Source organism: Bombus vancouverensis, chromosome 13, assembly GCF_051014615.1.
Source record: "Bombus vancouverensis nearcticus chromosome 13, iyBomVanc1_principal, whole genome shotgun sequence".
NCBI classification, from domain to species: domain Eukaryota; kingdom Metazoa; phylum Arthropoda; class Insecta; order Hymenoptera; family Apidae; genus Bombus; species Bombus vancouverensis.
In genome coordinates this window covers 6,146,827-6,160,699 of record NC_134923.1, presented here as the reverse complement: position 1 = coordinate 6,160,699, position 13,873 = coordinate 6,146,827, and the positions used below count along the sequence as shown (strand labels likewise).

The window sequence follows — 13,873 nt, the reverse complement described above, 5'->3', positions numbered from 1 at the left end:
TCGTTTTTTGGGAAACAAACTTCATAAAAATAACAGCGAAATGGAATATTAAAAAAGTTTCATTGCATTTTTTCACGAGTGCAAGTAGCAACAGGAGAAGGTACCTTAACCGCAGAGCTTGCTCCCATAATGCGATCCTTCAGTTGACATTTTACCCCACCCCGCCAAAAATACAAACTCACGAGTTTCGTTCGCGGTCGGTGTTACGGCCCTAGAGTTCTCTTCACTCCATGCTCGTGCCATGAGTTGTAGCAATGCGAAAGAACTTTGCCGCTGCGCGACTCCGAAGCGAAGAGAAAAGAGATGAGATAAGAGAAGCGAAGAGAAGAGAAAAGACGGGAAGAGGAAAGAGGTGAAGAGAAGATAAGAGGAGAGGAATGAAGGAAAGGAACGAAAAGCGTAGAGAAGACAAGAGAAGAGAACAGAAGAGAAGAGAAGAGAGGAGGAGAGAAAAGAAGAGAAGAGAAGAGAAGAGAAGAGAAGAGAAGAGAAGAGAAGAGAAGAGAAGAGAAGAGAAGAGAAGAGAAGAGAAGAGAAGAGAAGAAAACTGTATAGATGAGATGATGGGAACGGGAGGGAAGGGTGAGATGTGGCTAAAAGGGGAAGAATAGTTAGTGGTGGGGAGAGAGAGTATCGGCGGAGACGCGGCGCGGTGCGGCATAGCGCGCGGCACGGCTGCTTGGTCGCGAGGAGGGTGGCGGGGAGGAGGGAAGGCGTCGGCGCGAACGTCGGTGCAGGCGGGGGCCTGGGGTGTTCGAGGGTAGAGGACGATGGCGGGAGGTCGAACCGTGAAGCGGGGCAGGAGGCAGGAGTCGCGGGAAGGAGCCGTGCCTCCCTGCCGTCCGCCCGCAGTGCGCGCTACGCGATATCACTGGCCGGTCATGTGTGTGTCACTCTCACGTTCACACTGGTACCGTTCGGAGTGCTTGGTTACCGCGCTGCCGCCGTTACCGTCAACCGAGCAGTGTGTGTCCAGTATACACGGTGTGCGGCCGGAAGTTTAAAGTGCCTCTCGTTCCGTGTCCTGGACGTGGCGAAAGCAGGCGAAATCCTGTCGACGCGGGGGACATCATCGGGGAGACGACGACGACGAGGACTACGGGCGCGCAGGTGGAGCGGACTGTAAAAGGGAAGAAAGATCGGCTGCGTGGTGCGCGACGGAGGAAAAGGAAAAAAGAAGGAAAGGAGAACGACGACGACAACGACGAGGACGAGGACGAGGACGAGGACGAGGACGACGAGGACGACGAGGACGACGAGGACGACGACAAGGTGTCGAGAAGAGGAAAGTGGTATATCGGAGCGGTCGCCAAGACGTTTTCGGTGGTACGGTGTCCAGTGTCCAGACGCACGTATGTAGGAGCAAGGAGTGGCTGCTGCTGGTGGTGGCCGACCGTCCAAGGAAGAGAGAAGAAAAGAGGAGAAAGGAGAAGAGGATCGTGCGCGCCTCATGGCCCTGTTGTTTGCTGGCCCGTCGTGATCACGAGGAGAGAAGCAGATCCGAGTGACTGTGCTGTTGGTGTCTTTGGTGAAAAATAACGAAGTGGTGATCGGTGCTCGGTTGTTCTTCTCTACGGTTCAGTGCTACGTGGGGTTTTCTTTTTTGGGGGAGAGGCACGCTCGCTGGAGGATCGGAATAGAGGAAAAGAGAACGGCACAGTTCGTGGGGGAGAGAGAAAGCGAGTGCGAGAGTGCGAGAGGGAAGGATAGCGAGATATACAGGGATAGAAGAAGGAGAGAGAGACAGAGAAGTGAGAAGGAGAAGTAGACGTATAGAGAAGTAGAGGAGGAGAAAGGGTGATTGGAAGACCCGGCTGGCGATCCGAATTCGCGGATTCGACACGCCGCGGTTGCCGATCCATAATATGGCGTACAAGTTTCGCGAAGAGATCGTGGGAAAGAGGTTTCTCTCGGTGAGTGGTTTCACCAAGCTAAAGGTGAATAAGATCAGTGAGTGGGGGTGGCGTGCAGGGGTGATTCGTGCTGCCAGTCACAGGGATAACGGCTGTCATGATCTTCAGGTGAGTATCGTCCACCTAACGGACATTCTTCGTTTATACGATTTTTGTCCTCTCGATTAATCGTAAACACGAGTCGAATTTACGTAGACTAACTTTGGTTCGATGCATGCGGCCTATCTGGCATCGCGCGCGCGACACGCTGTTTCTGTTTACATTAGCGATCGACCTTTCGAACATTCGAACTTCGCGTCTACTTCACCTCGTTCCGAGAAGCCCGCGCTTCTGCCTCTACAATACCAAAAAAAAACCTTGTGTCATAGGTGTTTTTTTCGTGGTTGACACTACATTCCGATCGAAAAACTTTCTGAATATTGCATAGGTTATTTCCATCGTTTTTTCATACATTTCTCACGTTTCACAAAAGTCTCTTACAACGATAGCGAAATTAATCTACACAAATGTTCATTCGATAAAGTATTAATACTCTGAAACGAACAATGGCTATATAAACACGTGTTTTTTCATAGTTTTATGCGTTCTAAATATTATTTCTATGAATAATATAGATAGTTGGAAATATATCAATAGCTGATAGATAGAATACAATTGGAGTTAGTCGAGAAATCATGTGACATAGCGATTGAGAAGCAAAAATGTGTTTATACGCTTAATATCGAGACGAAGCTGTATTAGTATGTACATATATATAAATATAACGAACCGTTCCTCGTTTTACTTAGTCGATAAATATCTTTTCCATTCTAACTATGGAAAGATTCGCGGATTAAAAAGGTTAAAAAGATTCCTCGGCAGCTCCTGTCGAATTTCAATGAGCCTATTCTTCCCAACTTATACATATTTTCGGATAATACATGAGATTCGAGGCAGGGTTGATGAATAGCAAATTCAGACCTTGATAATAGGATATTAATTGTATGTTAATAACATTCATAGCTAAAATAGAGTCATGATACAATACGATGTTCAATATTGAAAACTTTTTATTTTGCGGCACTTGACTAATATATCGAATATATTCGGTTGCAGATAAGTTGCGAATAATTATGTAAATTCATAGTTTTATCGATACAATTAAATAGATGGAACCTAAATAGGTATTTATCTTATCATTTTAATATTTATGTTTAATCCTTTAGATATCTTTGCATATTATATGTATACTGCAGATTTTTACATTTACTGAAATTTAAATAAAATTTGTTTTTATTTGAATAAATTTTCCATAAATGCATTAATATTCGCATCCTATCTATAGGTTATTTTCTGCTTTCCATTATCAAGTATTTTTAAAATTTAATTTATGGAGTACATCAATTTACTCTCATCCAGAAATAAAACGAATATCATTTATGTACTTTGCTGCCTATTCTACGTTGTACAAAATTATTATTACGAACTTGTTGTTGTTACTTCGTGTCTAAAACGTTTTATCTTGAAAATATTTAGTATTCTCTTATCAGCACTTGTTGATTCGTACGATGTCTAACCAGTCTTAAGATCAAGTACTCTTCCGTTAAACCGTCTTGAGATAGACGATTGGTCTGTTGCTTGCAACTTCTCGTATTTCATTGAATAAGTCTCGTTTATCATACGCGCAGTACAGAAGAAATAACAATTAGAAATAAAGGCGATCATCTGCAGAACTGGGCAGAATTCTTGTGCATGCATCTTGTAGGAAGCCATAAATCGGTCGACGTTATCATCCGTTCACGATCCATCGAGAAGCTGTTGATCGAATTTGATCAGAGATAAGCGAGTTTAAACGGCCGCGAAATCGTTGCCAAAACGCGAACCGAAGCAAAATAGGCAAGTCAACGTTATGCTCTGCGTTGCTTTTGTCAGATTACGTAAGCTATCGTGCGATCCGCTTACCTGAGAGTTTCTTTTTTTCGTTATCGCGACATAACATAAGTCATAACTATTCTAGTTTTCGAGGACGTTGTCGGTACACATATGTATATACGTACATCGCAAAATGCAACCAATATGGATTATACGGCCGGTTTTTATCAATTACACGGTGCGTGGCCAAAATTTGCTGAAGTTTTCCATTAGCCGTTTAAAAGCTACCTCGATCAACTCGATAAATTGAAAGCTACCATAAAGTGATGATAATACACGACTATTTATGTTATCTTCTTGCGATGTATGAATTTATGGAGGCAAGCTATTTGTTTCTTGAGAATGGAATATTAATCGAGTACGTATGTAATGAAACTAAGAAATCGATTAGAAATGGACAATTAAGAAATCTAAGAGACTCTCGTGTATCGTCTCGTTGGTGGATTATATTGGTTGAAAAACTTGTATTGTTAAACGCGACAAAGACTGAGATCTTGTCTTTATTAATAATAACGTTCAGTTATGCAACTAAGATAGCTTACATTTCTGCACGATTACACGTCTATCGGTTAAGTAAAGTCATTTTCAACAACAATTGAAATTCAAATTCGACTATGCTTATACAGCGATCTTCGTCTTTTTAACGCGGAATTTCATTTCATTCAATAATTCATTCAAGGATATTTACGCGTGGTTACAAGTACAAAGTCCTGAATTCTAGCGCTCACGTTGTTTGGTGCGAGTCAGTTGAAAATTTTTAAAGCCAGACGTTCCGTTTTATTTTTTTTTCAACCGGCTTTTACGAAGTCCAACTCGAACGCCGAAAAGCAAGTGTTTGGTGTCTCGAAATGTATTTCTTTCCAAAGAAAACACGTTTCGAGACCCGGGTCCCTATAATTAATGTTCGATAAATTCGAAATGAAATTTTGATATCAACATTAATATTTATGATATTATATCGCGTACATTAATATTCCTTTTTGACCGTAAAACCAACCATACAGCTAAAGCCGATATTATACGACCGATAAAATTGTTTTGTTTGTGGAAAAGCGACATTAATTTTCTCCGCCATTCAGTTCGAATCATTTACATATAATTCAACGTTCGCACGTAGTGTTACCAGTAAAACGTTTCAGATATCTACGTTTCCTACGTAGCATATATATTCCATTAATATAAGCACACAGCTACACTAGCGTTCGTTTTATCGAAGTCGACGAATCAATAATGAATCAATATAATTAGCAGTGGCAATTATAACTTTTTTCTGCAATCACCGGATTATTGATTTAAATCGTCTATTACAAGACTTGGAATTGTTTTTTATTTATACATCACCTGAAGCTCAGAAAATTACAAATGTCCATTTCATTATTGCGTACTGGCTTTTAAAAATCAATTTAATCGCGTCTTAATACTTCATTCTACGTAGCTACGATAAATAATTAGAAGCAATGAAATCCGATTTATTCCGAGCTTTTTAATTAAAATACGTCTTGCTGACAAATAAACGACGGTGTCCACATCATCATTTTGTTAAATCATTCCTGTAACTCTATTATGCGACGAACTACCTAATATTTATTTTAAATCGACCACTACGAGCTTACCATTAGCGTTTCAAGAACTCTGCCCCGGCTACTCTAGGTATTCTAAATGTTTTAAGCATCGAGCCAATTGTAGGCTATTCCAGATATTCTAACTACTATAAGTGTTCTACTATTCATACTGCGTATTACTCTAGATTGACAAGATGCTCCAGAAGTTCTACGCGTTATACTTACTAGACTTTGATTATTCAGGTGCTATAAGCAATCTGAAATTGTGAATTACAACGCCTCAAAACGTTATATATGTTCGAAATTTTAATATACATTTTCAAATTCGTTTCAAAGATCGATACGATCGTGATAGCTGCGTCTGGTTACAGTGCGTATCAAATTTTGTAGCATTTTCCAAAAACGTTGCAATACTTCTGCGAGATATCCCCTACATGATTAGGTTTATTGGATGATTGGACGTTTGTTACACGAACGACTCGATGTCGAATTCGTCTGCGAATTTACGATGGCGCCAACAAGTATCTGGTCTCTGGAATGAATTTAGTTGACATCTGTTTACTATTTACCAGTCGGAGGTCATTCGCTGCGCTGGCATCGAGCCGTGGTCCGAGGTCATTGAATGCGAAACGCTTGTCGCGACCGTTCGCTTTCTCCTTCCTCGAAAATGATACGATTCTGTTCGATGGTTCGGATAAAGAATAGATTCTATACCGTTTATATCGGCGTGGCTAGGTGTCGATGCGTCGATTCCAACGAAAGCCAGTCGACCAACGAACGTAGCATTTTCTACATAAAGTCATAGTATGCTGCAACATACTAATTGCATTATTCTTCCATATAATTACTATACATTTGATTTTCATAATATCAAGTAACACGAAATTTAACGTACTTGGACCTCTATAGCATTCTGATTTTATTCCTAATAAAGCGTTCTCTTTTCATAGACCCGGCGTTCATTTCCGCTGTATAGCAATTAATTGGCAAGCAAAATTATTTCAAGCGTAGGAATTCAAAGATCTCTTTGTTTTAACGTTTCAAGCTATAAAACACGATTAAAATCTAATTAAAACGCGAACATTTATCGTTCTCCTCTATAAATGCGTTACATAAATCTCCGGATAGCTTTGCTAACAGGTAACACTGATAGATCTATGTGTTTCACGATTTTCTTACCAAGGAGTATCGTCCTCTTATAGAACTTACCATATTCTGAGCAATTCAATGGAATATCATATCCTAGTACCATTCAAAGAATGAACAAAATTTCTCACGTACAATTTTATAGATTTCTTTCTGCGGCCAGTCGAAAATAGCTGCCCCTTGCATTCTCCTTGGCAATCTACGAGAGAAAAGCAATGTAACTGTAAGAAATTACCCGAAAGTGTTAGGTTCAGGGCCCTGGTAATTCGTCGACCGCAAATTTCGCGGTCCAGAGTTGGCAATAATTTTGGGGTTATCGGCATGCCCGGGCCCCCGTTTGTTCTTTCTTGGAGATTCATGCAAGCCGATGTGCCTCGTATGTGCTGCATAACGGTGCTTCGCCGTGGACGTGGCAGGTGCACGAAAAAGGCGGTCTGTTCCACCAGTTCGATGGAGACGAGGCAAAGAGGGGGAGTTGTTTCGACCCATTTACGATTGATGAAACATTGATATTCCTCTCAGATCGGTCCTTGATATTGTACAAGGTTCCCACCGAGGTCCGTGAAATTCGCCTCTTGCCTGGCGTTCCAAGAACGCCATGATATTCGTTTTCAAAACGGCGACGATCTCGGTAATCGTTCCAATTTGCATTTACGACACGTTGCGCCAGTTCTTGCTAATTTGCACTGTTGCGTGTATTCCGTAGAATCCACTCAGCGGAATTTACAGCTTTGTCATACCGCGTTTCGACTGCTGCCAGCTGACGAGCTTTCTTATAAACGTCGCTCGTGTCTTCCAAGAGCCAAGTACGTTGAAAGTACATGTTAGAACAGTCGATGGTATTTTGTATAGATTGAAAACTATTCATTGTTTGTATATTGGTCGAAATAGTAATAATTATCGTTGTATATTTTACATATATTTTAACTGAAATTTTATTGTATTATATCTTCTTTATAAAATCATTCGACAGACTATTCAACACGAAATTTGTCGATCAAAGTCGAACACGAAAACATACGAAATGATTGATACACGATACGTTACATGGTTCTTTTTTGAAAAAAAAAAAAGAAGACAGGATGCCTAAGGTCTGTCGTAATTTATGCTCCATTTGCTAGAAGGAATTCGAAGGAAAGCCAGGACTCTGCTGGCTGTGGCAAGACCGAGATTTTCTTCGTCCTCCTTCGACACTTCTCTTTCCTCCCCGTCTCCTGCCGTTCTCCACTGCGGCCTCTTCTCCGTAGAAGAATTCCATTCACCTTAAAGTGCAATAAAACGAGGAATAGCGTCTACCATTGTACTTGCGCTCTACCATGTAAAAAAGAATGACGCGTCTCTGATTCACTCTGTTCGCGACTGAAAATAGAAAAAAAGATTTATCGATGAATAGCATTTTGTAAATCAAGTGACGGTCAAGTTACAGATAGGCTCGTAGCAACTGCTCGGCATGGTGAATATTTTCTTAAAAAGAATTCAAACATATCGATGAGCGATTCTTTTGATTTCTTGCAACAACGACGAACGTGGACACGGCTCGTTTTCGTTACGAGTCCATTAATTATACGTATTATTTTACACTGATCGAGAAGCAGCAGGTGATGTCGATTAAATGCAAGTTTAACACGTTGCTTCAAAGCGAAACAAAGGTAGAACGTGTCTGGCTTTGCGCTTTCCTCTCACCAGGAAATCCACTTTGCCTTTTCCCCTGTCCTCTGCGGGTTCAAAAGAGTCGGTATCATTAGCTATGGGGTCCGAGAAGATGTTACATATTCGTAAGAGTCGCGTGGATCAGGTCTCTTTACAAAATCACTTCTTTGGTTCGAGTCGTCCCTTACACTCTGTTGCTCAGAGGATTGCCTCAGCCGGATGATTCCAAAACTCCGGGTACATAGGAAAGAAACACGTAGATAGTGATGTGGTTCGTTCAGCTCGTTAAGAAGATCACCTAACCGTTCGACCGACTCGAGTTAACGAGCTTTATTTGGTAAGCAGGAAAAAAGCCTTTTTGTTCCTATCTTCCGCATTTATCTCGATTTTTTCCATAGCTCGCTTCGTGGTTTTAAAAGATCGCTGAATAAATGTCAGGATGCAGTTCCGTTGTACTTTTCTTCACGGGCGAGCATCTATTTTGTAAATTGCACCAACTTTCAAACGTTATAATTACTTTTCAAATTAGAGAAATTTTGATACCGCTTAATTTTGGTCAGTTAAAGGAAGCAAAATTGCCTGTGGATATGACCGGTGAACAAGGGTAACGGATTTTACCACTTAACCGAATGAAGCGGCTGACTAACTAAAACGGTTTCCTGCCTAAAACGGTTAATTGACCAAAATAGTTGGCTAACGCAACTATAATGCTAGTTGGACAGGTTAGATATTGGTCTCGGTTATTTTATTCAAACTAAGAGTAAGAAGTTTCGTTATTATTTTCCTCTTACCGTTCACCTTTAATTAATTGCATTCCCTTGCTGCTAAACAGAATTGTGGAACGTGTATACAGGAATTTACAAAAGTATTTGAATATTAGAGAAAGTCGATATTTCGAACTTTTTTGGAAGTTAAACACGACTATCATAATCACAACGTTGATCACGTTGCGTCGTCTTAATTATTCAGAACTTGCACACCGCTTATATGTTACTCGTCGTAAACTTTCATAAGAAATCACATAATTACTGCAATAGTCAATTATCTGCAACCGGTGTACATCCATACTTGTCCCAATAGTTTATCCTTGGAAGATGTAAAAATTAAACGGGTTATTTTCCGTATTTGTCTATTTAATTCCTAATCAACTACCAGGTTGAGCTATTGCGATTTAATTCGTTAATCAGACTTAAGATTGATTATTTATCCGGCACAAGGTCGCTGGTCTGAGCGATATCACAGGGTCAAGTGACTATTTTCGTAGCGTCCTATAGTCGATATTTCGAACCTTTTCCCTTAATTTCATTATCGACGATATCCGCGTACGGGATATCGAATTGATTAAGCAACACTGACGTCAGTTTATCATAAGCGTTAGGTAAATCTTGCTGCTTCAGAAGTTGCACGATATCATCTGGATTACATCACATCGAACACTAAATATTTCGGTCATTACGGTAATCAGTGTTGTCCCAAATAATTACCAAGGATAAGAACATAATTGGGGCAAAACCGACGAAGGTCGTAGCCGGAAGAGTCGGATGTAGCCAAAACCTTTGATAAAGTAGAGCGTAAAATATGACTACAGTACGACGATAAAGTACACGTTCAGATTGCGTGGTTGTCCAAAACACGTACAAAAATATAGAGCATTCGAAATGAAGAAATTTGCTTTAAAACCGTTAAAATCAGTCTGGCAACTTAATCGTCGCACGGTGTCCAACCAAGATTGAAAGTCACGAGAAACCAATTTCGACGTTATAATTTTCTTCCAAACATCTAACGCATCAACCGCTTTTGCATCTGAAACTGTGAAAACTTCGCTGCGCGATACATCGGATGCACCAAATTTCCCGGTCAAAAGCTGCGTTCTTTGTGCATCATTTCGTTTGAAAAAGTATCCGTCCGTAAATCGCGGGCGCGATCTTGGAAACGGTGCCATACATTTCACGAGACAGTGTAGAGTCGCGTATCCGCGATCTTAGTTAGCGATCTTTCAAATTCGCATATGGGGAGGGTTGACTGTAGCGACGACGCGACGCAACGAATCTACGAATTGGAAACGCACGAATGTGCTTGTATGTAGTTCAACGACCTCGATCGAACCGCGTGAAATCACGCGTCACGTTTCGACGACGAGAGTATCAATTTCGTTGTGCAAATATTCAGCCGTAATAATTGACGTCGAAACCGATCGCGGACGTTATTTCGAGGGCCCTATCATTATCGTGAGCATTCTAATATTAAAATCCGGGTGCAACGGCCGCGATACGGTTAGAAGATGATGCGGTTCGATGCACGCCCTGCAGGAACGTTACCGAGGATCGTTTCCATTCCCCTCGCCGGTTTCACCGGCAGATTCCGATTCGTTCGCCAATATCGAAATATTTCGGTCTTTGTCTGCTCGTTGATATTGTGCGTTATGCAAGCTCCGGCACCCACGCGGCCAGACACGCTGCCGCGACTTTCTATCGCACGTAAACCGCAGTCGCGGTTCCTTACACTGACTCATGCTCGTAGGGATTCCGGAAAAAAGCGTACGCTAGGATCCAGAGGTATGAAATTCTTTCTTTCGCTCTTTCTTGCAACGAAGGTTTCCTTGGAAAGTGTTGAACAGTGTTAGGGAGAGCGTGAAGGTAGCCGATAATTTGATAGATATTTTGTTATTTACAATTATCTAGGTATTTATTTTCAACGACAGAAAACGATAACTCCGTATATTTCAACAATACGATTCTCTTATTTTGTGGTGGCAACTTCTGAAAATGAATTTCGTCGCGATATTCTGTATTATAGGATGCGTTGTAATAATATTGTACGATATGATAGTCACGCGAATATTGTTGTACAGCAGTCTATATCTAAATCGTGAATCATGAAAGTTTGATTTTTTTTTTTGCAAATAAAAGAGAAGGGCATAGTAAAATTGGCGAAAAAACATGCAAGTCAGATTTTGACCGCAGGGACAGTTCGTCGGATTTCCCGTTCATGGTGCTGCTAAAATTCCAGAATGAAAAATAGCGAGACTCTTTCGCTGGGTGAACTGTAACGCGCGCAGACAATGGCCCTGTTACATTTTGCTCGTTTTCGTCCGCGAAACAATCCTGTTCGGTTCCTGCAGTTTCGAGGGTACTTTATTCTCGCGAGACAAAGACACGCCGGACAATTCCGCGTGATACGTCACACTTTGCCCGCGTTTTAATGAACTTTTTAACAATCACGAGACGTTCTACGAGAGTGGGATATATGGACCATTGGATTTTGCCTATGGTGCTTATTTGAAAGATCGTATATTTAAATAATTTATTCCTTAGGTGTTCAAACCGCGAAAATGATCATTTATCCCTTACTCTGAATAAGAATTCGGTTTGGAGGATGTGGATGTTCATAAAGAAATTTCTCGTACGTTTCGTTATTTCTTGTGTTCCCCAACCTAACCTCAACCTAACTCCAACCTAACCTCAATCGGCTGCCAATGGTTCCAGGCTAGAACGTAATTTTACTTCAGGTTAGAAATTATGCATTAGTAAAATTCTTGTTGTAAAAATATTTCAGATAATTCTTATGGTAGTTTCGTGCAATTTCATACAATGCAGTACGTGTAATACTTGTGTGACAGATTTCTGAATGATGTAATAAAATTACATTTTGGCATCAAATTTTGGCAGCCACTGTACGAAGATACTAGCTTAATAACCGCAGACAAGAATGTATCAACACGTAGTTAATTTTATCGTAGATATAATACCGTGCATTTTGATGTTAATGCCGACCCTAACATTCATAGATTTTCTTAATACGTCACTACTGCGTAAAATGCAATTTTATCATAAAGGCGAAATATTCATTTTCAAAGCCATTCCTCTGTATTTATAACGTTATTATTTCATCGTGTTTATATGTACATTATTATTTTCCAAAAACCGAAACAATAACTTTTGATATGATTTCCGCTTATGTTACGACAAACGAATATTTCGTACGACGAACTTTTTCAACAACAACTAACCTAATTCTCATTTCGCTTTTAATCATCGTTCACGATTTTTCCAGCGAAAGAATAAAGCCCAGAGAACAATACAGACGTTTCAATTGTTTGGAACCTTAACATCATTATTTTGTTTATAACAAAAGTCAAACTTTTAATTAATGAACATCGAATCCGATCGTACGATCAGTTTATCCTTCGTCTTCTCTAATATACAGTACGCCTGGATAATGTTTTAATATATAAATTATACCAAAACAGCTTCTAAGAATTTTCAAATTCTACAGCTTGTAATTCAACGAATAATATTATTTTATTATTTGTTTCGTTCTTTCCATTCGGCATAGTATAACTTCCAGTTATCAGCCATACAACCGTGCATGATCTCTATCCAAATAATCTCTACCCGACAATTCCAATGATATTGGATATTGATAAATAAGATTGGATTTCTGGGAAATTTGAAGATGGGAAAATATACATAATGTGGAAAAATATATAAAATACTCGATGTATGGTATTCGTAATAATAATAAGTAGTAGGTGGAAGAAGTCTCAGCTGAGATTCCAATCTTTTAGTTAACGAAATCATAATCATCGCGATCTATCGTGCACAATGCGCGTTGATGGGCACCTCGTCGTTAGTACTGATTAATCAAAGAAACAAACAGAGAAAAGGAGGTAGTGGTCGAAGGGATTGGAAGGTATCGCGAGCTATTGCAGTTGCAAGTCTGGGTAGACACGGTACACTCCGTCACATAGCATCAACCCACCTATTCAACGCCGACTCGTTGTAAACAATGACTTCGTGTCCGACCCAGATTCTAAGCCCACGTAGAAAGCGGACTTGCTTGCATAATCCGAACGCGGAGTATACATATGCACGATGCAGGCTGCGTTCGTGGTTCGTGTGCCGACCTCACGACTCCAGACGAGTCTTACACCTGTACAGAACACCGATATTGCGTGAGTGTTTCGTATATTCGTATAGGAACCGGCGTTGTTCCTCATCCATCGATCGCTTTGGCTTTCCATTCTTTGTTGATAACTGGTTACGCTGTTGAATGGTTTATCGAGTAGCGCTAGCAGACAAAAGCACGTGTGCTCTCACGGACGACGAGAGACGGTGAATCGAAAAAAGAAATGGGAGAAGAAAAGGAAATGTTAATAGAGTGAAACGCCCATACACACGACAGATAATTTCAGAAGTTTGTCATGAATAGTAGCTAAAGACTGCGTAAATTTCATTTATTAGTCAACCGCGAGCAGAGTTACGCTTGACTAAGCACCGTCGTAGAGCGTTGAAAATTTCGAGCGACGGAATTTACGAATTGTCGACCAGGAATTATTTACATTTTTAGGATCGTCATTGGTACAGGGGTTCAGCTGCAGTTACCGAAAGAAGCCGGTTGCGTTCTATGGTTATCGTCTAGCAGGCAAGAAGCTGTTCCCGTTAGCTGAGCACTTTCACCCGGATCATCACGACCCAGATGATCGTGTCCCTCTAACGGGCCCGTCTTTTCTCCTGGCCGATGCACAAGTCCGAAGTTGCTCGCGAATATGAGTTCTAGTCCTCTGAGTGTTTCAACCGTGTTTCAACCGCGATCGCGGACAATGCCGCGAAAAGCTTGCCAGTGTTCCGCTTGCACGGTTTTCAAGCGTGTGTATGCCTTGGCCAGAGGCTGTAGAAAACGGAGGAAGAT

General features: G+C 40.9%; 1 protein-coding gene across 4 annotated transcripts in view; it reads left to right on the top strand.

The window, feature by feature from the left end:
• Nucleotides 1–837: 837 nt before the first annotated feature.
• Kdm3 (Lysine demethylase 3) overlaps nt 838–13,873 on the top strand; it is a 233,893-nt gene continuing 220,857 nt past the window's right edge. For 3 of the 4 annotated variants that reach the window (XM_033342493.2, XM_033342515.2, XM_033342489.2), the window contains exon 1: nt 839–2,021. In XM_033342493.2, coding sequence (XP_033198384.2) covers nt 1,866–2,021 — 156 coding nt within the window. In that variant the 5' untranslated portion in view covers nt 839–1,865. Of the gene's footprint in view, nt 2,022–13,873 lie in introns of all 4 variants that reach the window. The other variant, XM_033342522.2, reaches the window with a different exon arrangement.